The sequence below is a fragment of the Acomys russatus genome, chromosome 1, assembly GCF_903995435.1.
Source record: "Acomys russatus chromosome 1, mAcoRus1.1, whole genome shotgun sequence".
In the NCBI taxonomy this organism is placed as follows: Eukaryota; Metazoa; Chordata; class Mammalia; order Rodentia; family Muridae; genus Acomys; species Acomys russatus.
In genome coordinates, this window is record NC_067137.1 from 43,311,745 (window position 1) to 43,336,812 (window position 25,068).

The 25,068-nt window shown below is 46.3% G+C and overlaps 1 protein-coding gene across 13 annotated transcripts in view; it reads left to right on the forward strand.

The window, feature by feature from the left end:
* Positions 1 to 25,068, forward strand: part of Myt1l (myelin transcription factor 1 like) — a 405,732-nt gene that overhangs the window by 359,601 nt on the left and 21,063 nt on the right. For all 13 annotated transcript variants that reach the window (XM_051144335.1, XM_051144353.1, XM_051144364.1 and 10 more), the window contains 3 exons: positions 5,678 to 5,740; positions 13,239 to 13,322; positions 14,981 to 15,202. In XM_051144335.1, the coding sequence (XP_051000292.1) occupies positions 5,678 to 5,740; positions 13,239 to 13,322; positions 14,981 to 15,202 (369 nt within the window). The remainder of the gene's footprint in view (positions 1 to 5,677; positions 5,741 to 13,238; positions 13,323 to 14,980; positions 15,203 to 25,068) is intronic.

The window sequence follows — 25,068 nt, forward strand, 5'->3', positions numbered from 1 at the left end:
AAGTACATCAGTTCCATGTTGTATGTGATCATTCTAAGCATTCCGTCTTCTCTGCAGTTTGGCACCAGCCTCAGAAATCAAGCATTACTAAAAGTCACCTTTTTGGGTCAGCTCAGCTTAAGGACAGTGAATCCAGGCAGGCAGCACCAGGGTGGCAGTGCTGGGGACAGCAGGTCCAGGCAGGGCACCAGGGTGGCAGTGCTGGGGACAGTGGGTTCAGGCAGAGAGCACCAGGGTGGCAGTGCTGGGGACAGCAGGTCCAGGCAGGGCACCAGGGTGGCAGTGCTGGGGACAGTGGGTTCAGGCAGAGAGCACCAGGGTGGCAGTGCTGGGGACAGCAGGTCCAGGCAGGGCACCAGGGTGGCAGTGCTGGGGACAGTGGGTCCAGGCAGAGAGCACCAGGGTGGCAGTGCTGGGGACAGTGGGTCCAGGCAGGCAGCACCAGGGTGGCAGTGCTGGGCACCATTGTGTAAAGATTTCTAAAATGAGTAGTTACTTCTACCAGGAGAACTCATTAATCACATGCAGACACTTTGCTGCTCTGATCTAGGAGCCCATTCCATGTTTAGGGGAGCTGTCTCACCCAGCAAGGGTGCTGGGTTATGTACTAGTCACAAACTGTCAATACCATTCTGGGACCCTGCACTTGGGATGACTCAACATCTGTCTGACACTGTGACCCCTTTTCATGTACATGAAGGAAACTGACGCTAGGGTGTTAGCATGTTACACCCAACCAGAACATGTGGGCTTATGTGACTCCTGCAGAAGAGATATGGGATGGCACATGAGTTGGAGGGTTGCTAGCTTATACCACATGGCCTTGGCATGAAACGGGGCCCCCTTTAGCCCATACCAATCAGCAAATGTGTTGTTCCGTGAGTACTCACTTAGCCCGAGGGTGTACCTGTCATGACATCACATACTCACTTGACCAAAAGGCATTCCTATCATAACATCACAGACTTAACCAGAGGGCATGCCTATCATGATGTCACACTCACTTAACCAGAGGGCATGCCTATCATGACGTCACACTCACTTAACCAGAGGGCATGCCTATCATGACGTCACACTCACTTAACCAGAGGGCATGCCTATCATGACGTCACACTCACTTAACCAGAGGGCATGCCTATCATGATGTCACACTCACTTAACCAGAGGGCATGCCTATCATGACGTCACACTCACTTAACCAGAGGGCATGCCTATCATGATGTCATGCTCACTTAACCAGAGGGGATGCCTGCCATGATGCCACATCATCACTTAAACAGAGGTCACATGTATCATAATGCCACATATTCACTTCACCAGGGGACACACCTGTTATAGTGTCATCCTCACTTTATCAGAGGGCATGCCTATCATGACATCATACTTTATATCCCTTAGCATAATTCTAAATGTTGCTTTTGCCCTCATAATATGCCTTTTTAAAGAATGTGGGGACAGTATAGAGGAAGCACTTCAAGACACTTAAAAATAATTAATGAGGAAGACAACGGCAGTCAGTAGACGCAACTGTCTCCAGTCTCTCCAGGTTATGGTTCTAGAAAAAGGGTACCACATGGGGCTGTGTAATGGGGCTTGAGTCCCATGGAGGACAAATTCATGTCAGAATTGAGATGTGCTGCCTTTTGTCCCATCTTTGTGACAAGTGCTAATACAAAGTTCTCCATCTTTAAGATTATATATCTCAGTTCTCTGATGCCCAATTCCTTTGTTAGAGGATATATCTGATACTCTCTGGGTAGGTGTGGCCAATGGCTGTGCTTAAGTAGGTCCGATGTTTCCTTGGTGGTAAATAAGTAGTAAAGCAGGAGACAAAGGAACCATGGGGTTCAGACTCCAGTAAGTAGTAAACAGCTTCCCCGACAGAAAACAGCTGTGCCCTGGCGTCAGAACGAATTGTCCGTGAGAACTTCTGGGTTAATATTTTAAAGATTTTTGCCTGAATCTGCATGTCTCTCCAATTAAGCACTATGTAAGACATTTTAAAAAATATTTTTCTGTCACTATTCTTCAAGACCAGTGTTCTCAGCCACAGAGCAATATGTACCACCAAAAATTATTTCCCCTTAATACAGCAAACACAAAACCGAGTGATAGCAAGAAGATCAGGGTATTTTGTCTCACAGTCTAAGAAGCAGCAGGTATAGAGTGAGATTACTTATTCATGTCCTTTCCCTGAGTGGTTTTACTCATCGTCCCATTGTGATCGAAAAGAAAGAATATACCAATACAGCCAAGCATTTTGTTTAACAAACTTCACATCCTTTACCACAAAAGCCTAAAATATCCTCGGTGCTGCTGTCCGTGGCAGCTATTAGGAAAGCAAGAAGGGCCATCGAGCAGCGTCCTTTAAAACCTCCCTTAGCCTGCCAGAAGCACTTCAGTGCTGACAGCCAAGCCATTGCCTCCCCCAAGGGAGCTGAGGGCTGTTTCCATGGAAACCCAGCCCATCTCTTCTGTGGTTTCAAAACCCAAGCTGTGCGCACAGGCTGCCTCTGATTGTCCCACGTGGGCCTCCCTTCCTGGGAAGATGTGCTCCTAGAGGGATGGTTGCCAGCGTGACAGGGAAAAGTGGATTTCACACACCTCCTACCACCGAGGCCTAGAGCAGACAGGCCTGAGAGGCAGGTTCCTTTTTTAGAGGAATCATCATTCCTTCACTCAAGGCTGCAGAAAATTGTGGTTTTGAATATTGAGATTTCTTAAGGCTGGAAAATTTGTATGTAAATCTATGAGTTTAAGAAAGCCTTAAAGTCTTGAACAGTCAGATAGGAATGAAAGCCTGGAGCCACTGCAGGGGACAGCAGATGAAGCAGCCTGGGCTCCCGTTCTCGGCCCAAAAGCGCCACCTGCAGGTAGAGAGTGGCAGCAAGCACTTCCGCCGCCGTGCTGAGCTCATGCAGTGCGTGGAGATGGGAGCAGAGCCCCTGGGCCTGGCCTTCATTGCTTCTCACAGACAGTATCTCTCTAGGCCCCATAGCTACCTGCCTGGCTGCTTAGCAGGCCCACAGAATCATGGCTAACATGGGAACCTGCATAGGTTCCAGAAAGAAAACCTGGCTCGCATCGTGTTTTCTTTGCAAAACAATGAAAACTCCGAAGGCTGAGTTTTGTTTTTCTGAGGTAGAGAGAGTGCATTTTGAACCTCTGTCTTACCAGGTGATGAATTACACTTTTGTAAAGGACAGCCTAACACAGAAAACTTGCTGTTAGGGTTTTGTGGATAGAGGTTGTAAGATCTGAGCCATCGCTTTCTTGGTTGTTACATCACACTTTGATTTTGCGTTTACTCGTCCTAAATAAGTAAACTGTAAATTAACTGTCTCTGGGTTTTAAATTAGGAAGAGCTTTAAAATCTCCCTAGAGTAGAAAACAAGGCCAAATCTATGTTACTGGTGGGTAGGAAACCCCAAGTCTCTTGATACACCTCCAGACAGAGCTGTTATGATGTCAGTGTCTCTCAGGATGATTTCACTGTTCCCAAGATTTTCTCTCAGGTGAATGCCTCAGCATTGGGGAAATCAACCACTAAACAAGTCTACTGAATTGTTCCTCAGAAAATACTCTTAGCCACTGAAGGGCAGGTCTTATCATCACACAGGAAATGAAGATTTACACAGTTAATCTGTTCAAACCCAAGTCCCCAGCCAGAGCTGGAGCTGCTGTTGACAAGCAGGGTTCGTGAAGAACGACCTCAGCCTCACCCTGTAGCCAATGGCTATTTCAAAGCTCCGTCTCCCCCTGCATGGACCGGAGCACTCCACAGACATCCCCACTGCCCTGCCACTCAGCGGCTTTGCTCCTCCATAACACAGGCCATAAATTAAACCCTCTCCTTACATATGGTACTGACGTCTGTGTCCTGAGATCTAGATGCGCATTCTCTTTCATAGGACTAGAGGGAAATTAGACATTTTCTAAACCCTGAAAATTGTTTATGCATCCCAGTGTGGCAATCTGCCATTCACATACTTGAAACTTGTCCAGTCCCTGTGTGCCCACCTGCTCCTTGGCACGCCATCCAGTCTAGAGTAGGCACATCTGTGGGTGACTAGTCTGCCAGCCTCACTGTACCAGGCTTGTGGGCAAGCCTCATTTTTGTGCACTAGTAGGCTTCCAGTCTCACCTCTATATTGGGCTAACATGCTGGCCCACCCTCAGCATTGCTAAGAGCAGAGGGAAACCAAGGCCGTTGGGAACAGAGCACATCTGCTGACTCTTTGTTCTTGACCTGGGTTCGGGCTCTCACTGGGAAGGCATGAGCTCACAGAGCACAGTCTTCTCTTCATAAACAGATGGTGTCTTGTTCACTGGATCACCGAATATGAGTTATTTAATAGAAAGGATTTTTTTCTTCTGTCCCTTAGTTTTATCTTCATAGTGGTACAAAAGCAATGCAGTTGCTTTGAAAACCATGTTTAAAATTATTGCTATCTGCCTGTTCTTGGGATTGTGTATTTAAGAAGTTATATGGGTGATTGGAAGACAGCTCCACAGTAAAAGTGCTTGCTTTGAAAGCATCCAGACCTTAATGCCATCCCAAGACACCATTGTAAAATTGAAATTAAAAAATTAATACCAGACCTGATGACACATGCCCATATTTCCAGCACTGGGACGTAGGGACAGGTGTATCCCTCGGGCTTCTAGCCAGCCTAATCTACTTGCTATGTTCCAGGACACTCAGGGGCTCTGTCAGAGAGAGGGGGTGCAGGGGGGCAGAGAGGGGGGCAACAGTGCCTGAGAACTACTAATACTGATGCTATCCCCTGGCCTCCCCATACACATACCCTAACTTGTACACACACAGGTATAAACACATACACACACACACACACACACACACACACACACACACACACACACACACACACGTTTGGAAACAATGATAAAACCCTCAATAATGTAAGCTGGCCTTAAGATGCCAGATAATTTGGATTTAAAAAGACTCTGTAGAGGAGCCTGTGGCTACATGAGATCCCTATCAGGGCACCTGATATGCAAATGCACTGTCTATATTATACCCTCAAAAGGAAAAGTAACAGGCTGAGGTAGAGCAGACTGCAGAAGGGGCTGTGACTAGAGAGCTGCAGGTCTTCCCTGTTCACCACCCCCAGCACAGCTTCCAGCTATTGCCTTTCCTGGCCTCTAGGACCCCCCATTCTGGATAGCATTGTGAGGACATGGCAGGGAATCCTTGTGCAAACCTGGCTCAGTCTAGGCCATGCCCTTAGCCATGATGCATATCTTTCCACTCTTGTATCTTGTCATGTGTAAATTGTGATCACAAGCCCTGCAGTAACTGGCCTTGCCTAAGTCAAAGGAACAGTAAGGGTACAGAAAGGCCATGATGAGCGGTGGGGGTGCCACAAGCCTAGTGACAGAGGATACTAGGTACTTCAGAGACCGAGACATCCTGAGTGGTTACAAAACTCCATGGTCCTTTGGTCATGCCCTTATGCTGGGAAGGAAGGATGTAGAGATGGATTTGGATGTGGTAGTAGTGGTCAGCAGTGAACTAAAGAACTCCCAGATCAATTTCGTCTTTTAGTAGTAAGGGTGTGCAGTAAAGAGTTGGCCTTTTGGATAAATAAAGTCTATTACCCAGGCGGGCTGATTTCCTTCAAGTAAATTACCCCATTTGCATTTGTACTTGTAGGTGCCCCACCCCTGGCTGTGACGGTTCTGGACACATCACTGGCAATTACGCTTCTCATCGAAGGTATGTGGACTCATCAGAGCCATCCTCTCTCCTCAGAGCAGCAGCTCCATCCTGGCGGGCAGCACTCTTGGACGAGTACAGGCTGGCTACAGACCTCATATAGCTATCCTCACCTAAGGATTTGAACTTGGGGTCTCAGCGCTGTCTTCCTGGGGTGCTAGAATCCTCATTTCTCCTCGGTCTGTACACTGCTCTAGAGTGGCAAGAGGGAGGCCACCAAAACATCTCCAGTCCTCCATTCTAGAACAAAGGAAAAAGACTCATCTCCAAGTGTTTTATCTCTGAGAATGCCCCATGTGCACAAATATTCTCAGATACACAAATGCTGCTGGTCCCCCTTAACATTAGGATTTGAAGCATAAAGCTGTGAAGTTTCTATAAGCAGAATTGATTGCCACAAAGAGGCTTAATTTTAAATTTTTATTTCTCACAATGAGAACAGATAGGCTGCAAAATGACACAGAATCAGCACCTGAGCTGACAAAAGGCCTCCATTACCTGTCATTCCATCAGGATAGTGGAAGTGCACACTTTTTGATGGGTGTTATGTTGAAAGGACAATCTTGATAATACCATCACAGAATAAGGGTAGGTCGAATACTTGGTAAAGATGGCAAAGTGGACTCTCATTAAGGAGCCTGAGTACAGGCTCAGAAATCCTGCATCAAAACCTCAAAACCTGACACCTGTAAGGACAAGTAGGCATCCACAACCAGAGGGGCATCAGTAGATGACAAACCATTATCAGGACTCAGGACTCCTGTTGACCCAATACCATTACTGCTGAGGGCAGGCAGAGTATAAGATAACCATGAGGCAGGCATCAAGGACCTAGGATGTTAACTAAGCTAGCTTGGCATGGTTCTTGCTCACACTTCACTCAGCAAGAAGGTGGGACTTCTCAGGCTTTGGTCACAGAGCATGGTTTTTCTCACATTCTGAGAACTTGGCAGTCTGTGGAGCCATCCCTGTCTGTAGAAGCAAAATGCACACACCGTCATGGTCCAAAGAAGCACATGGTCTCTATCTGGCTTTCCCAGCTGCAGCAATGCTGGCATTTGTGAATTGGCAGTCCTTTGCTCTGAGGTCTCCTTCAAGCTTTAGGCTGTGAATGTACCATGACCTCCATCCTTGGGTGCCAATCAAAATGTCTCCAGACTTAGCTCCACCAGGTCGGGAGAGGTCTGCTCCTTTGACTTGTATTCCTAGCTATGCAAGATAGAGTGAGATCTCTCTGAAAGGCTTACCAGAATAGATGGTTGGTTTATATTAAAAAAGAGTTCAAAAGCAGCAAAGTTAAATGAATAAAGTCAGGCACATTCTATTCTAATCTTTAGATTAATTTATCTTAGAAAACAAATGCCCCTAGAACATTCATCACTTTGTAAATCTGGTAGTTTCCTGATCACCCTGTACCCAATATCTTGTTTTCTACTTTAAAAACAGTGGTGTACCTACCTTTGAGCATAGTGAGTATACGCATTTTTACTCATTTGGCTTCTAAGTTAGAATGATAGGTATTAGTAAAATACAAATGTCTTTAAATTGTCATGTAGAGTTAGTCATGATGGTTGACATCTGTACCCAGCACTTGGAAGCTGAGGCAGGAGAATCACTAAGAGTTCAAGGCCAAGTTAAGTTATATAGAGAAATTTTGTCTCAAAATAATGTGGGATTACTGTATGAATATATATGTGTAGGTATGTAGGTGTCTGTGTGATGTGTGTATGTGGTATGGTAGGTATGAACATGTGCACTCATATGTATGTGTGTTGTGTATTTTCGTGTATGTGTATTGTGTGTGTGCATATTTATGTATATGGGTATATGGTATGATTTAATTATATGTGTAGTGTAGTATGTGTGTGTGTTGTGTGTCTTTGTATTCATGTGTGGTAATGTTCATATGTATGGGTGTGCATGGTGTATGTGTGTGTGTGTGTGTGTGTGTGTGTGTGTGTATTTGTATGTCAGGCTTATAGTTAAGCTATGATCTGTGGTGAAGTAAATTCAGGCTTTATCAACAGATTTGCAAAGCAAATTTGATTTTGAGGAGAAAACTTTGGGCAAATACTGCCTTGTGGCAGTTTTAGCAAACAGAAAGTGTAGTGTATTGAAATGTTATGTAGTAACGAGTTCCTTTACATAGAAGTTGAATAGAGTCATGCATATTAAGCAAGAACATTGCATCCAGTTCATGGTTCTTATTTTCCACTAAGGAAAGACTAGGGTCACAGCTAAATAAACAAAGGTCTATATAAGTTGAGTAAAGACAGAAGCCTACAGCTAGATGAGGACCTTCTTCAGGATCATTGGTCCTTAGCCACAGGGTCCTTAGGCTCTTCCTTCTCTTTTATGTACCCGAATCCCTTCCCAGGAACACAGGCCATGAGATACACAGTGCAGAGACCATAGAGGAAAGTTTGCCTAGACAGGAATGCACTGGACTTCCCCCCATGTATGCCACAGGTCAGCTCTGTTTTGAGTTCAGAGCATCTTCATGCCACAGTAAGAAGTGAGGTCTCAGAGCAAGGATTCCAAGCAGGCCAAGGGTCAGAGACAATGGAGAGCTTCTGGTACCCATGGGTCTGCCCTTGCTGGCCATAGAATGAATGCACCCATCACCATGTCTAGAGTTACAAGATGGCCCCTGTTCTATGACTCTAGACCCTGGATGAATACACAGACTCCTTTGTAATGGAAATGCAGTGGAGGCTTGTCTTAGTCTGTGTTCTATTGCTGTGAAGAGACACCACAGCAACTTCTATAAAATAAAGTATTTAATTGGGGTTTGCTTGCAGTTTCAGAGGCTCAGTCCATGTTCATGGATGGAGCTTGGTGACACACAGGCAGACATGGTGCTAAAGAACTAGCTGAGCATTCTCTATCTGGATACTCAGGCAGCAGGAAGGGGGGGGGGGAGAGACTGGGTCTGGTTTGGGCCCTTGAAACCTCAAAACCCACCCAATTCCCCAGTGACACACTTCTTCCAACAAGGCTGTGCTACTCCAATAAGGCCATGCTACTCCAATAAGGCCACACCTCCTAATCCTTTCCAAGTAGTGCTGCTTCCTGATGAGTAAGGATTCAAACGTATGAAGTTACGGGGGCCACCATTCTTATTCAAAGCACTGCAAGGCTGTATACCTCCTCCTGCTTCTCTCTACACACTGAAGCAGGGAACCTGTTTTGGGGAGGGGTCTAAGGAAAGGGAGGCTCTAAAAGACAAACTAGAAGAGCTGGAATTCAAGTCATGGTGTCTACCTCAAGTGTCACATGAGCCCAGAAGAATACCAGAAGACTACAGCATGAGGTGTGACCCACAGGGAAAAAGTGCACCCAGAGTCATGCCAGACAGCATGCAATTGAGACTTGCTTGGTTTAGGTTTGAACTGTGGGAGCTTCCAGTCATAATGTCGTATCTGAACCCCACCCCCGCCCCGAACTCATCTTAACAAATATCTATGGACTGTGATGTTTTCTGAAGCTTTCGTCCATCCTCCCCCCCCCCACCCCCGTCCCGCCGTCCTCTAGTGGCCTGGGAAGCTTTCACAATCTGCGGTCTTCAGCTGATTTCGTCTTGGAATTCTTAATCATTTCCTCAGCTTCTCAAAGATCTTGTGTGCGCCCTTTTTCCTAGCCTTCATGGGAGCCTTCTTCATCTGCAGTTCTGTTTTGTTTTGTGACACAGTGGTGCAGTGGCTTCTGAATGTTCCTACCACACAGGTCCACTGTGGTTCCCTTGTTCTCTGTCTGAGCCTTCCTACTAGCCTTTTCAACCAGATCATACAATAGCAAGGCACACCTAAGACCCCTCAGCTTCTACTTTGTCTCCCACTTCTGTGCCTCCCATTTAAGTACCCCAGAATCTTAAGGAGCAACTAATAACCTCCCAAAACCCACGACATGGTTTTCTATGTAACAAGTATTGCATTGAGCTTCATATGTATATGGTCTCAGTGCCTGTGGGACTATTTTTACCTTACTCGAAATGAATAATTGAGGCTGGGGTGCAAATTTGCCATGTTGTCACCTCAGTATTCTCTTGAGCCCTTTCCTGTTGTCTTTCTATGAGGTGAAAGACCCAAGACTCCATCCACAGGATGGTGGTACTTCTACCCTGTTTCACTGTGCCCTGAGAAGTCCAGATAGTGATTATAGAGGCCTTCCCTGCCATTAGGAGAAAAATTACCCAACACAAAGATAGGGATAAAGACAGAAACATAAGCATCCAGGAGCACAAAGAGGAAGGCTTCTTTGAGGGCCACAGAGTCAGAAGTTTGGACCCTTCACTAGGGAGCTAGGGAAACTACATCCTGGACCTGCTAGCAAGCTGCTCACATGCTACAGGGAAGTCCTTCCCTTACCAGGGGAGGCTAGCCGAGCCATGTTCTGGCCTGGAAGGGACACTTTTCATCCAAACAGGCAGCTCCCAGCTGGTGGCCTTTAGCCTTCTCCCCTTACCTGAGCTGGCTACGGCCCACCCTAGTCTGTCTCTCGATCCTAAGAAATCAAGTGTTACAATGTTACAGGTTTTTTTTTTTTTAAGGCCTACAACAATTCAGTAATGGGCCCACATTGGCTATTTTCAGTTCTAGGACCATGCAACACGTCACTCCACAAAGCATCAACTGCTCTGATGAGTCGGACAAAGAAGGCTGTTGGTACACAGGGAAAGCAGAACCCGCAGCTCAAAATCACATTCCTAGTAAGGCAGGAGACAGAGCAGTAAGCAAATTACTAAGGACAACTGTGTCTGGTGCTTTCTTTAGGGATGGATTTGAGTGAGGAAGTTCATTGGCCTGCTTCTGAAGTTCCATCTAACCCTGGTTTAAAGTCAGGCAAACAGCTTAGAGATATGAGCATGGCATCCTGAGGTCTACCACCAGACCCTTCTGTGACTGTCACATGTTTCAAATGTATACAGTTTCAAGTAAAAATATAAACACCTAATGAGTCCCTGAGTCAATGGTAGTGAATTATGGGAAACAGTTTCTGCTTAGTAAATATTTAGTAATTTTCAGCGTGATTCCAAATGTTAGCCCAAGATTCCAGTAACTTAGAATTCCACATATGTTTATTGAGCACATACCACATTCTGGAGGTCAGGGAACAATGATAACTCAGGGACAACTAATCTATAGAGGAAAGAGATAGCAATGCACAAGTTGGATATAAGGACTGGTCTTTGAGGATGAGTTAAGTCCTATATCCTCCAAGATGGGACTGGTGGTACACTGGTCATCTCCCCAATACAACCCCTTTAACTTATATGCAACTATATCCAGTCCAGAGAAAACTCAAGGGTATAGGAAGGAGAGTGTCGGTGGCCAAAAGTGAGTGGCTATATCATGGTCTGAGTGTGAAAGCTGCCAGAGAGGATGAAGACCGGTTCCGTTCAAACACGTTGCCTCTGAGGTTCTTACAGTAAGACACCTAAGCAAGGAAGACATGACAGGGAGATGCAAAGGTTTCTCTCACCAGGCAGGAGAAGTCTGCCTTCACTGAAGGAGTCAGGAAAGAAAAATATTTAAATACAATATTTAGAGAGGAAAGATGGGCCTAGAGATTGGTGTTAGCTTTCCTGTGAGTAGTGGTGCATAGAGTCTTAGGCCACTATCAAAGGTCAGACACCTGCAATTGTGTGTCTGTCACTCAGCTAGAAACAGAAGGCAGCTGGCTTCCTGTGGGTGCCAATTTGGATCCTAAGGAAGGACTAACATACTGCAGAATCTCTGTACCCTCCCTGGCCTCCTGTTCTCCTGTGCTTTCTATGGGGGATCCTCTAAAATCTTGGTCCCAGAACTATGATCAGAGACATGGTGAAGTACCACCAGCACTAGGAGGAACACTTCTGCAGCCTGGCGCCATTCCCACACCAACCTATAGTAAAGTCACCATGGGAGTCTCCAGAGTCTATGAACAATAATAGCTTCATGTCCATGCTTCACATCAAAAATAGAGAGTCTTGAGTCGAGCCATAGGCCAGGTGGCAGTGTGTTTGCTTAGCATACACAGATCCCTATGTTCAGTTCCCAGCAGCACATAAAAGCAGGTGGAATAGTGCATGCTGCCCAAACCTTAGGAACATGGTACTAACAAGGTGGAGACAAGAGAATGAAAAATTCAAGATCGTCATAGGCTATATAGCAAATTGGGGCCAGCCTGAGCTGAGGGGTGTGCGTGCGTGTGTGTGTGTGTGTGTGTGTGTGTGTGTGTGTGTGTGTGTGTGTGCGTGTGTGTGTGTGTGAGAGAGAGAGAGAGAGAGAGAGAGAGACAGAGACAGAGACAGAGACAGAGACAGAGACACAGAGACAGAGAGACAGAGATAGAGATAGACAGAGACAGCCAGAGACAGAGAGTCACTAGAAAGCCCTTGACAGTGGCCCTGGGAGCTCTGGGGCTCAGCTGCAGGTAGACATCTATGTGCTTCCATCAGACAGGAAGAATAATATGGGTTCTTTCAAGCTTCCAGTCAAGTACTGAAGTGCTGTCTGTGAGAATGAAACCCTGTAAGCCAGGGCTTGCAAGCCACTGAGCACAATTGGCAGGGACACTGGGCCTCACAGTGTGGGGAGAGAAGCCTGCTTCCTGAGTCCATCCTTCCCCATTATGCTGATGCACTCGACAAATACTCAACTGTCACCTGCTCTGCACAAGGCCTTGAGTAGGAAACATCCAGATAAATACAAGGTGGCTTACACATGTTTGGGTCCAGCCTCTTAGCAGCCTTTGGAGGAGGGACAGCAAGAGAAGGCTAAGGGCTCCTTTGTAGATGTGACCATCATGTGGAGGCCAAAATCATGAGAAAGGAGGCAGACAAGGGCTACATGAGGCTAAAAAGGTGAAGACCCAGGGAGAGAGCCATTAGGGGACACTGAACTAGAAGTGACAGAGGAATGAGTTGGGACAGTGAGGAAATGGACAGCCTCACGGGCCAAGGTCCACACTGAGTGTCCCAGCCTGCCATGTAGGGAGAGACACTCAAGAGGGGACCTAGCACATGAAGATTCCTTGAGGCAATCTCCAGGGCCTCTATGTCCCAAACCTAGAAAGTAAACAAACTCCAACAGCCCTTCTGCTTGGCTGAGGTAGACTAGCTCCTAGCACACACCTGGGCTGTAGGGCTCTCCACAGCATCAAGATGGGCCTGTCTACCCTTCATGTCACTTCACCATCCCTCTCTCCCTCCCTCCCTTCCCCCAGAACCTTCTCCAGCATCTTTTTGACTAGTCTTCACTGTTGCCATTTCTTAAGCTGCCCACTCCTCATGTCTGTAGCACTTAGTCCGCCCAAGGCTCTTAACCTCCATGAGAGGGCACTGACAGAGTACAAAGGCACTGAGAGGACATGGCGTCTGTGTCCAAAATGGCCTTCCCCTCTAGAGTTTTAATTCATCCCCAAATCCCAGGCTGTAGAGGGAAATTGGATCACTGGTGAGGAAGTTTTCCTGGTGCCTCCGTTGGTTCAGTATATCTGAAATCTGTCTCTCCTTCAGCCTTTCTGGGTGCCCAAGAGCAAAGAAGAGTGGCATTCGGATAGCACAGAGCAAAGAAGACAAGGAAGACCAAGAGCCAATCAGGTATGGGGGCCAGCAAGGGCCATGCCCATTGAACATCTGTGAGAAAAAGGGACAGCATGTTCTAGAAGGCATCTGCTGAGGTTTCACTAAGAAACTAGGCCAGGTGAATCTAAGCCAGAGTACAACTGCTAACTGGCTACAAAGTTTCAGATGTCCAGCCACAATCTGTGTCACCAAGTGATGTGTCCAGTGACCTAAATCTCAAGAAATGCTCCCTTCCCAGAATACACTGGGGACTGTAAACATAACAGTGAAAGCAAATTCTCTGCATGCAGCTTGGTAAAGCCAGAGTGCCTTGCCTCTCCTAAGGTGTGCTTGGGAGGGAGCTACATTGCACCTTCCTCTGCAGCTGAAAGGGCTAGTGGGTATGCTCCAGTTTCATTTTCATTTTCTATATCTCCCTACATTTCCTCCCTCCAAGGGCCCCAAACCTCACAAGGTAAATCTGGTGCGTCTGCATTGAATTCTAATACACCTACTTTTAGAGATAAGTTTTAACCCAAACAAAAATCAATGAAGACATAGGTCATTAAGCTAAACCAATATTTATCAAAAATAAACAAAAATATGGAATCTGGGACATACACATTTTTCTCTTCAAAAAGAAATATGGAGTTAGAGTTAACGTCAGTTGGTAGAGTGGCTTGCCTGGCATGTGTGAGGTTCAAAACTCAGCACTCATAAATGAGCATGTATGGTACAGACCTATAAGATGAAGATTGGAGAGTCATAAGTTCAAGGTCATCCTCAGCTACATAGCTAGTTCTTCAGGCCAGCCCATGATACATGAGACCCTGTTGAAAGATAGAAAGAAAAATAGAAGGGGAGAGAGGGAGGGAGGGGGAAAGAAAGGAAAGAGGGAAGGAAAAAGGAAAGAAAGGGAAAGGAAAGGAAGAGGAGAAAGGAGAATTAGGAGAACAGAAAGGAGGGAAGGAGAGGAAGAAGTGGAAAATGAAAAGAAAGTGCAAGCAAACACACAACCCTGAGCAGCAGAGGTTGGAAAGTAAGCCTCAGCACTTTCTTGGCTGAGGCTCCCACACAAGCAATCAGCAGTACACTCCCCAGGTGGGGCCTTCCACTCTAGAGGCGGAGATGTTGCCCCTGTGGTGTGTCATCTCGTCTAGCTGAAAGGACACCTGTGTCCCCCAAGAGCACAACCACACAGAGTGCTTCCTAACCCTTGAGAATGCTGGTTATAACATTGCCGCTTTGTTAGCATATATTAATTGAACTCCTACATTGACCCATCAGCTTTGCATTTCACCAGCAGAAATTCTGGCCAAAAGTAGCATTTTCTGCAGACACCTACATCTCATCAGAGCTCTTTGTGTGAGAGTCACTCTACCTCCCAAATCATAGGACATACTCCCTGTCATGTCTGTCAGTCTCTAAATGTCCATTTCTAAAAGGGTGAAATACCACATGTCCCCACTAGGTGGTGTCTTTCTAGGTCTTCTTTGCTCTGATTCTCCTACTGCCACCTAAGATTACAGACATGTGCCACATCTGGCTCTTCCTGTTCCCTTCTTGTTTCCCTTTTTCTTGTGCAATAGAGGATACGTGTTTTTGTTTTCTTTCATGTGGGTCACTGTGTTGCAGAGTCCATGATGCCCAAGACAGTAAAGACAATGAAGTTTTGCTTTGTGTCTGTTGTCCAGGTGTCCAGTCCCTGGCTGTGACGGTCAGGGCCACATCACTGGGAAGTATGCGTCCCACCGCAGCGCCTCAGGATGCCCCCTGGCGGCCAAAAGGCAGAAAGATGGATACCTCAATGGCTCCCAGTTCTCCTGGAAGTCAGTCAAGACTGAAGGCATGTCCTGCCCTACACCTGGGTGTGATGGGTCGGGACATGTCAGTGGCAGCTTCCTCACACACCGCAGGTGAGTCCCTCTGCACATGGTGCACTCCACAGTGGTGACTCTGGAGGGAGCAAGTTTTACCTTCTTTCTCATCCTCCATTCTAAGAAAGCCAAGACCCAAAACATCCACCAAATTAGGGGGAAAAAAAAGTGGAGATTGGGGAAAAGATATGCAAAGCTGCAAATTTATCTCAAAAGCACACACCACCTTAATTACATTTACCTACTAGGGCCATGGCTTTTCAGGGTTTTGTTTTGTTTTTGTTTGTTTTTAATATCAGGATTCACAGTAAGAAGCAGACTTTATCTTACATGAACTCACAGGAGCACACATAGATACTGTAGACTGAAATATGTCTTGCTTAGAATTCCAAAGTAGCCCCCTCCTGGGAAAGGAGGGTAGTGCTTGTCATAGTGGCTTTGTAGTAGGCCCCTGTCAGACACATGAAAAAAACTCCCAGGAGACTCACTCAACCCCATTTGTTTTTATTTGTTTAATTTAAATAGAAGTATGATTCAATTATCTTGAAAGAGACCTGTTTTGTGGTGTGTCCTGGGCTCCTTGGGAAAGCAATGGTCGCAGTGGCAGCCAGTCTTATAGGAAAGCCAGCAGGACCCACTAGACTTGGTGTCTGAGTGTCAGGGACTCACATTGCACAGTGTCAGTGCCTGCGAGTTGGGGAGGAGTCACAGTGGTTCCCTTACTAATGCTCTCTGAAGCTTCTTCTGTGCAAGTACGAGCACACACTTGGGTCTATATAAAAGTGCCTCAAATAATAAGCAGGCATTGGTATGTGGGCCAAAGAAGTATGTGACACAGAGCCAGAACGTTTCGAAGCCTTTTTTGTTCATGAAGAAACTTCTGGGCTTGAGAGTTGACTCCGTGGATAGAAGCACTTGCTATGCAGGCATAAACACCTGACTTTGAGTCATAAAGGCCATGCAACAAGGAAAGCTCGGTCATGTGTGTGTGTGCATGCATGTGCATGTGCATGTGAGACACAGAGAGAGACAGAGAGACAGAAAGAGAGACAGAGAGAGAGAGAGAGAGAGAGAGAGAGAGAGAGAGAGAGAGAGAGAGAGAGAAAGTAGAAAAGAAAAAAGATAGTCCTGCTCAGGTAGAAAAGTTCAATGACTTAAATACTTTGTAAAAAAAAAAAAAAAAAAAAAAAAAGGTCTTTCCCATAATATCGTCTCCCAACTACCTTCCAAGGCTAGAGGATTTTGTTTTCTCTCAGAAATTGCTCTTATACAACAGTAAGTATATACAAAGTGTACCTATAATCAGGCCTAGGCAGTTAGTTCCTGTTCATCCAAACAGTCCTTGTGTAGACTCAAGAAGACCCACCTGTTCACAGCATGCCTGCGGCCAGCAGATATCACGGCAATAACCCTGCCTGTACCCAGCTGCTCCCCTCTCCAGGGCAAGCCTCTCCCACCAGGCACCACTACCTGCTACCCTTAGATTCAAATACTGAAAAGAAGGCTGAGGACACTTCCTCTCCAAACACCTGCATGTACATGTGTCTAGTGGTGTGTCAGCAACACTGGATTAGCAGGCTCCATGCTCCAGCAGTGGTATGTTTATAAAATTTGAACAGATAGTGCCAAAATGCCCTCCACAAAGTTCCTCTTCCTATAATTTGAGCTAATAGTAACATTTTAAAAAAAATGTTTTAAAGCCCTTATATCAGTCGGGTTATGTTTTCTAGCATGGCAAAGATGAAGCTTCATACCTTGACTGAAGTTAAGCATCCTTGGTTACAGACTAACCAAGCTGCAGACATGCTTAAGAAGAGGTGGCCGTTCTGTGCAGCCCTGCCCCCAAAGGAGCTTCCACCTTAGGTCTATCCATTTTACTCTCAGTAGCACATCTGTGGTATGGTGGGTGGAGTCTACTCCATTCTCTAAGGCTGCAGTTCACTTGGCACAATAAAATCTAGAAGGTTCCTGCTATTCACAGCATGCTCTCAAGGCTTCTGAGGAAAGAAGGAATGCTGGAGCTCAGGCTCCACAGAGAGAAGCATCCAGGGGTTCAGCCTGCCCACGCATTTCTCCCTAAAGGTACAACATGGCTATGAGGCCAACTCCCGCCCATTCACCACCTCCTCTGAATCTTCTACTCAAAGGTGCATGTCACTGGGAAGTCCATGGGGCTCACCATCTTCTTGCCCCTTCCTCACAGTGCTTCTCTCAGCTCGTTATTGTTAGAGATGGGGCTATGGTGTGAGAAGAAACACATCATGGCATGGTGTGTACACCGTGCATGGTACATAACACATTCTCCGTGATATGTTCACTTTCACTGTTGCTCTTTTTTCACAAGGGGCTTATCCTCGTGGGTCCATCTGACTGTTACAGCTAAATGCCACTGGTTAGGTCAAGGGGTCCACGTGTGTCCTGAGAACGAATCTAGGCTGCTGGTCACATGATTCCTGGGACCTCTGAATAGGTGGGAAATTATGATGGTCATTTTTTAAAGCCACTAACAGGGGCCTCTCAGCTCCTTCCAAAACTAAGGACTATGCCTAGAGAAAAGGAAAGCTCCCAAAAGGAAGCTCGAAGATAGTGCTGTAATGACAGTGTTGTCAGATATTGATGAAGAAAATCATGGCTTTATATAAGAGGAAACATGGGACAGGAAAATGATTCTCACTGTCCCTGGCAACCTTAAAGCCCAGCCATATCAGGAGAACCAGCCAGGCAAGGGTGCAATACAGTGCGTATATAAAGTAAGCTCCATCAAACAAGTGTTTGGATGCTCAATAGGGCCAAGCCCCATGCAGGCCACTGCAATAAGACATGGACTCAAGGACTGAACTCAGAGACACCTTTGAAGGTCTCAGACTCAGGGCAGACAGAATGGGACACATGCAAAGAAAAGGCAGAGCAGAGTACAGCTTGAAGTGGAGAGCCACAGCGGAAACTGTGGAAGCTCCCTGGAAACCCCAGGCATTTTGAGAATTCCCCCTAAGGAAATGTGGCCTGCAGCTATGCTGTCTCTCTCATGAACAGCTAATGGTGCCTAATGCTGCATCAGCCACTCACTTACTCAGGGACATAAGTAGAGATGCTTCAACAGAAGAGCCAAAGGAATTCAGCTGTGTCCTGCAAAGCTGGATCTCCAGTTGTGTTTCCTAGAGAAGAGAGGGCTATACCAAGAGGAGGGGAGTTGTGCAGCCACAGGGTTACCCGGGCTCCAAAGAGAAAGGAACCATCCCCAGGTGGTGAGTGAGCCAGGATACATGCAATAGGGAAGAAGAAAATACAGTGAGGGCTCTAGATGAAGCCTAGATTTTGTAGTTCCACCAAAGGCACAGAAGACTAGAAAAGAGCTAAGAGGCAGAAGGAAGAATCAGAGACAGGATGTTGAGGAAGAGGCCCATAGGTCCCAGCCACAGCATTCTAGGAAATCATGGAGCACAGGATCCAGGGAAGAACTAAGTTTTAAAGTTGAGCATATTGATGACCACTGGCAATTTTAACAAAATGTTAAGAGACTAAAACCATTCTCTATGCAATGGAGTTGAAGCCTGAAATTGAAATTGAGGCATTGCCTTGGGGGTGCTGATGAGAACCCATCTCCTGCCTTGCATTGTCTTCATGGGGTAGCAAGAAAATATAAATCCTCTCTTTATAACACTAATCTCATCAGGTCAGGGCCCACCACCTCACCTCATTTAGCCTTAATGGCCTCATTAAGGATTCTATATCCTAGTATAGCCCACATGGAGTAGGTTCATGGATATGTAAACTTTGTAAGATGGAGAGACTTGGGGATATAGTTCAGTTGGTGCCTCTTTCACTGCATAAACTGGGTGTGGTGGTACAGTCCTTTAATTTGGGTATTTGAGGGGTAATAAAAAGAGGATCAGAAGTTCAGGATTATCTTCAGCTGTATACCAAGCTCAAAAACAAAACAAAACAAAACAAAACAAAAAACAGCAACCAAACTGATGTGAATTGGGGTACAGAGATGGATCAGCAACTAAAAGTACATGGTGCTCTTCAGAGAACTGAGTTCAGTTCCCAGCACCCCCATCAGGGGACATAACCACTGCCTGTTACTCCAGCTCTAGGGGATCAAATACCCTCGGCTGGGCTCTGTAGACACCTGAACTCCTTTGCATACACACGCTCACACACACAGTTAAGAATAAGACTAAATCTTAGTTTAGAGTGTGAACTTTGAATCACACAAACATTGAGACTGTGACAGAGGAAAGCTATGGTGCCTTCATCTTAAGTGTGTTGTCTTGAGATTTTCTGTCACATTAGAGCAGAAATGTCCATCTGACAACTGGAAATAGAGTAAGAGAGAGATTCCTAGTAAGATCAGTATCTGGTCACACAGAATCCTGTGGTTATAAAGAGCAGAAGCAGCATGGGAAGAGTGGTACTCAGGACACCTCTGGAAACATCTCCCAGCTAGTGGACTGGTAAGGTCAAGAACAAGATATCAAGGTCACGGTAGCATTGAGACCAAGCTCCACGACATGGAAGGACCACAGAAAAGACTGACATCACAGACACCACATGGCTGAGAGGGCTTCAGAGTAGAGTTTTAAATGTTCCAACCTGGGTACTCCTGTCATCCTATGAAGGGCTCAGGCAGGGGCTGGAGGCCAAAAACAGACAAGGATAGGTCCAGTCCTTAGTAGTGTCAAGGTAGTCACGGTGGGCATTTCTGAAGTTCCGATCAAAGAGAGGAGAGGCGTGACAGGAGGTGGGGGAAGGGGGTCAACACTTGCTGTCAGAAAAGAAGAGAGAGAACAACTGAGGACATGATCCAGTGATCAGATGAATCCTAGTCTTAGTGGATGTTGGAAAGCCAAAAATGAAGAGGAGAAGGGTGCGAACATCTATGGGAGCAGCCCAAGGGTAACCACAGTTAGAGGACAGGGGCACATGGGGGGCGGGGTGCAGCTAGGATGTTTTGAACTTTCTTCAGGAAGAATAAGAGGAAGGGCTTCAAGATGAACATACAGCTCCAATCAGGTTCCTAGTGTTCTGGCAGATTCCGGATCACTGCCATCTCCTCTTGCCATCAGCATCTCGTGGTATGTACAATAGTTTGACGCATCAGGGAAGAGATATATGAAGAGAGGGCTCAAGTGTTATATAAGATGAAAGCCTGTGTTCCCTATCACCATGCAGATTTGAGGGCCTGGGATGTATAGTAGCCAGGTGAGCTTCACATGATATGTGCAAGGGAACGGGAGGGAGGAGACAAATGCAGGGAAGACCTCTGCCATCTCTGAGCTGGCTCGAGAGCCTCCATCTTCTGGGAAAGTTTCAGTAGACTGGGCAGGAGTAAGAACAGCCAGAGATAAGCACACATCAGTCTATACCTGCAGGAGAGGGGTGCAGAAGCAGAGGAGGGGGACAGGTAGGCTTCATAACATCCGCAACCTACTTTCTGCATGTGAGTACAGGCAGTGCCCCAATCTAGGAGGCATCCAGCTGCAGGTCACCTGTGTGTTTGATGTGTGTACCCTTATTCCTGTTTCCCCAGCAGTTATACGGTTTTATGCTTCAAGATTTGTTTTTATTTTTTATTATGCGTATGTCTATGTGTGTTGGGGTGGTGGAGATTTCTGTGCATGTATGAATGCAGGTGGCCATGGAGTCCAGATGTCAGGTTCTCTGGAGCTGGAGTTACAAGTGGTCGTGAGCATCACTGTACAGGTGATGAGGAACTGGAATCGGGTTGCCTGCGAGAGTAGTATGAATGCTTAACTACTGAGCCGTCTCTCCAGCCCCTCACACCCTCTCTGAAGCAGTGACATTGTCCTGAGTAATATAAATGAGCTAGGGGAGGTTTAAAATAAAAGGCATAGTGCTATGATAGACTGTTTGTCATATCCTCAAGGCTCAAGGTTCAGTTCTCAGTACCATAGAAAAAGGAGGTTGGGGTATCACATGTGAATACTGCACCATTTCATAAAAGGAATGTGAGTTTTTGTGAGTATTGATATCTGACTGGAGCTTTGAAACCAATCTCCTCAAATACTGAAGGACAAGTCCATGCAAAGTAAGCATCTTTATTGACTGCCACCTCAATTCTATTCCACAAGGAGACTCAGAAAAAAAAACTCAAAAATCAAAGTTTAGATTCACACTCTAAAACCAAGTATTTTCATAGGTAAGACTTATGTTTTCTTTGGAGGAGTTGCTCAGCCCTTCCTGGCCTTGACTGCACAGTTAGTCCTCTGCAACCTTTCTAGAGTGTTTGCTTGGTTTCCCCAGAACCTTGGCAAAGCAGGCTGTCACTGAGACATTTATTTCTCTCTCTAAATGGCAGACTACAAGGGGACAGGAGAGCAGGTTTCATGTGTCTTCAACACTGTTTCCAAGGGATGTTTCATCCACAACAAAGAGGGTTGTGGTGTGGGTAAGGTGGAGTGGGTTTGGTTGTTTTGGTATTTGTAGTGTTGTGGTGTGTAGTAGTGGTTGTGGTGCTTATTATAGTGGTAACCATCATGGTTGTGGTGGCTGTTGCAGTGTATGGATTATTCTGGCTATGGCTGTGGTACTTGTAGAAGTTATGGTTATGATAGGTCTTGCCTTATTGTGGCTATTATAGGGTCTATGACAGGAGTTGTTATAGTGACTGTGATTGCTGGAACTGTGGTTGTGATTGTGGGGGCTGTGGTTGTGGTTATGAGGGATGAAGGACACTGGTTGTGGTGTTTGTGATTGTGAGGATGGTGGGAATGGTTGCTGCAGTAATAGTGGTTGTGATATTTATAGCAGTAGCAGTTGTAGCTGTGATATGGTGGCGGTGGTGGCGGCGGTGGACACCACAGTGATCATTACTGCTAGTATAACTACCACCATGTTAGAAACCATCACCATCCCCACAAGCACCGCAGCCATCCCACCTGAGGGCCACCATCTGCACCCATACCTGAGCAGTCTCTACACCAGAACTACTCTCTCTTAACTGTTCTTCTCATGTGTCAATGCCACTGGAGCAAAAGCAGATTGTATGTTTAGTCAGGAAGAATATGGCAACATTTTGCAAGAAACCAAATGTGTCACCAGATGGGACTGATTTCCAAAGGTCACCCATGTACCAGTGTACACTGGGAAGTTTAAGTCATAGAAATGTCCCTCCTTGGCTAGAGTAGAAATATCAGAAAATTTGAAGGCACCCCATTCCAGTCCTAAGGGCTCTGTCACCCCAAGATCTGCTCTGCTCTGTCCTTACAGGGCCATTTCTCCATGTATTGTTGTCGGATATGGGTAAAGTTTCATTAGGGTCTATACTATCTTGATCTAATCCATGAAGACTCTATTCCCAAATAATACTCACACCTTGGAGTATCAGTTTTTTCTATCTGGAGATCCAGTAATCCAAAGGCACTAAGCCTTGTCTGAGCCCCCTGAACAGAAAGAGAGGAACAAAGGGGAGCTGGCCTTGCTGTCTGTGAGACTCAGGGTTAGAGGCAGCCTAGAGAGGACTCAGATGGAGATTTAGCCAGAGACAAGTTCTTGTTCTGCAAGCATAAACCCTTGAAGCGGCCCTTGGGGCCTCTGGGTCTTGCTGCTGTGCCCTCTGCTACTTTGAGCCCTTCCTCTTTGATCCACAACCACCCCAACTTGAATGAAGAGTCTCTCTGAGATCACTGAATCCCACTTGACTAGCATGTAGAGCAACACTTATTTCAAGGTGTGCAAGCAGTACCCCCACTAAGTACTTGAATCTTACTTCTAAGATGGACACCTCAAGAGGGGAGAGAGATACACAAGCCCTTGAACCAGTGTATTCAGTTACAGGAACATATTGCCCATCAGAAAGTTTTCTGTGTCACCTCTATTGAGCATCCTGGTTTAAACTCCAAAGACTGATACATACTCACATGAGCAATTCTCATACTGACCATGCAAAACACAGTACAGTACAACCTAATACCAAGAAAGAGAATGCATCACATCTACAGACACTGGTACATGCAAAGGTGAAACAAGCTCAAGGCTCAGTCAGCCTCCTGTTGAGCAGCTGAACTGGGGGTGTGGAAGTAAGAAACAGAAGGGGAAAGGAAAACAGAGAAGAGAAAGACAAGAACACATGCTGACATACTCCCACACCCACATGCCTCTAGGGTGTTGAGGGAGAGGCCAGCTGAAACTCTACAAGAGCAGGTGGGCTCTTGAATGCTGGGCCATGTGTCTCTGACACCCCAGGAAAGGAAGAGCAGAGACCCTTCAAAACAAGTGCTCTGCAGGCTGGAAATGGCCAAATCTCCACAGAAAACAGAAATTTGAGGTCCAGTGGAGAGGTCCTGCCTCCTTCCTGGCCTCAGATTCCAGCTGAGGCCACTGACCACTCCTATGAATCCACAGTCTCTGCCAGGTCCAGCTCTTTGGAAAAGGGCCTGGCTCCCCAGTAGAGCCAGCAGCCAGACAAGTAATACTCATGGTCATTGGCACTAGAGCAGGAACAAGAGCCAAGAAGCACTGCCAGTTCAAGACAGTGCTGGGTTTCTTGACAAAAGCTGAAGCAAACCAACCCAAAAAGGAGACGGGAAACAGAAAAACAAAACAAACAAACAAACAAAACAGAAATACCATGGAAACAAAAGAAAAAATTTCAAGTTTATCATTTGTCATCAGGCAGAAAAAGACAGAAGGAGTATTAAAGTATATTGTATTTATAACCCAAGCGGAGAGGGGACAAGTATATCTTTAAAACATAAGTGCAAAGAAAGGATTACCTGCAAAGATGCAAAATTGAAGATGTCTCCTATAAATTGTAAAGAGATAACAAAATGCCATAAATATACTTCAGAAGACTGAATGAGTAGTTCAGGAGGGTTAGTAGCCAACTACTAAAGAGTGCCTGAGGTGAGGGTGCTGAAAAACAAAAAACAGAGAACTGAGAAATGAAAGAAAGAATATTACCAAAGAAACAAAGCAAGAAAAGTTCCCAGGGTGAAGATCCTAAGCCTGTCAGGGGAAAGACCTTGATGAGGAACCAGGAATGAGGAAAGACACCCCCCCCCCCCGGTCAGGCTTTCCCAGAGAAATGGCTCCCATAGGTGACGTGGATAGGACCCTGGCAAGAAAGGGCTTCTTCCACCTGGCCTGGGAAGCTTGGTACATCCAGCCAGGCTACACTGACACTACAATCTCAAGCTCAGTTCTCTCCCTGGGAACTTGTTTCTTCTCAAAGTCTGACATCGAACTTGCCCTTCTCCTCTGCTGAAATCAACTGATGTGGGTATTGGGTCACTACAGATTCTTTACAACACACAGTGTTGTGTTAAACAGTAAACCACTGGAAACTGCAGCCTTTCCACACAGACACACAGAACTGTCACAAACAAAATCCAGGACAGGGAAGAGAAGAGAAAGAAGAGGGAAAGGGAAGGAGAGAGAGGAGAGGAGAGGAGAGGGGAGGGGAGGGGAGGGGAGGGGAGAGGAGAGGAGAGGGGAGGGGAGGGGAGGGGAGGAAAAAGGAGAGGAGGGGAGGGGTTGAGAGAGGAAGAAGGGACAGGAAAGGAGAAGAGATGAGTGGGAAAGGGAGTAGGAGAAGAGAGAGGAGAGGAAAGAGAATAAGAAGGGAGGAGAAGAAAGAAATGGGGAAGAGAGGAGAGAGAAGGGAGGGAAAGAAGTGGGGAGGGGAGGAAAGGAAGGGGAGGGGAAGAGAGGAGAGGAGTGTCCGCTCCTCTTCGTGCATTCTGGGTGGCACTCTTTACTGTATCCACTGAACCAGCCCAGCCCTGTCATCTCTCCAACCCTCAACCTGCTTTCCCACATCAGCTTCTATTGCTCTCTAGCTGTCTTCCATAGCTCTTTGTGGGTGCTCTCTATGATACTGGCAGCAACACAAGCCTCAGTACACTGTCCTTAAATCCAGTGCCCTCAGCAGATAAGTCAGG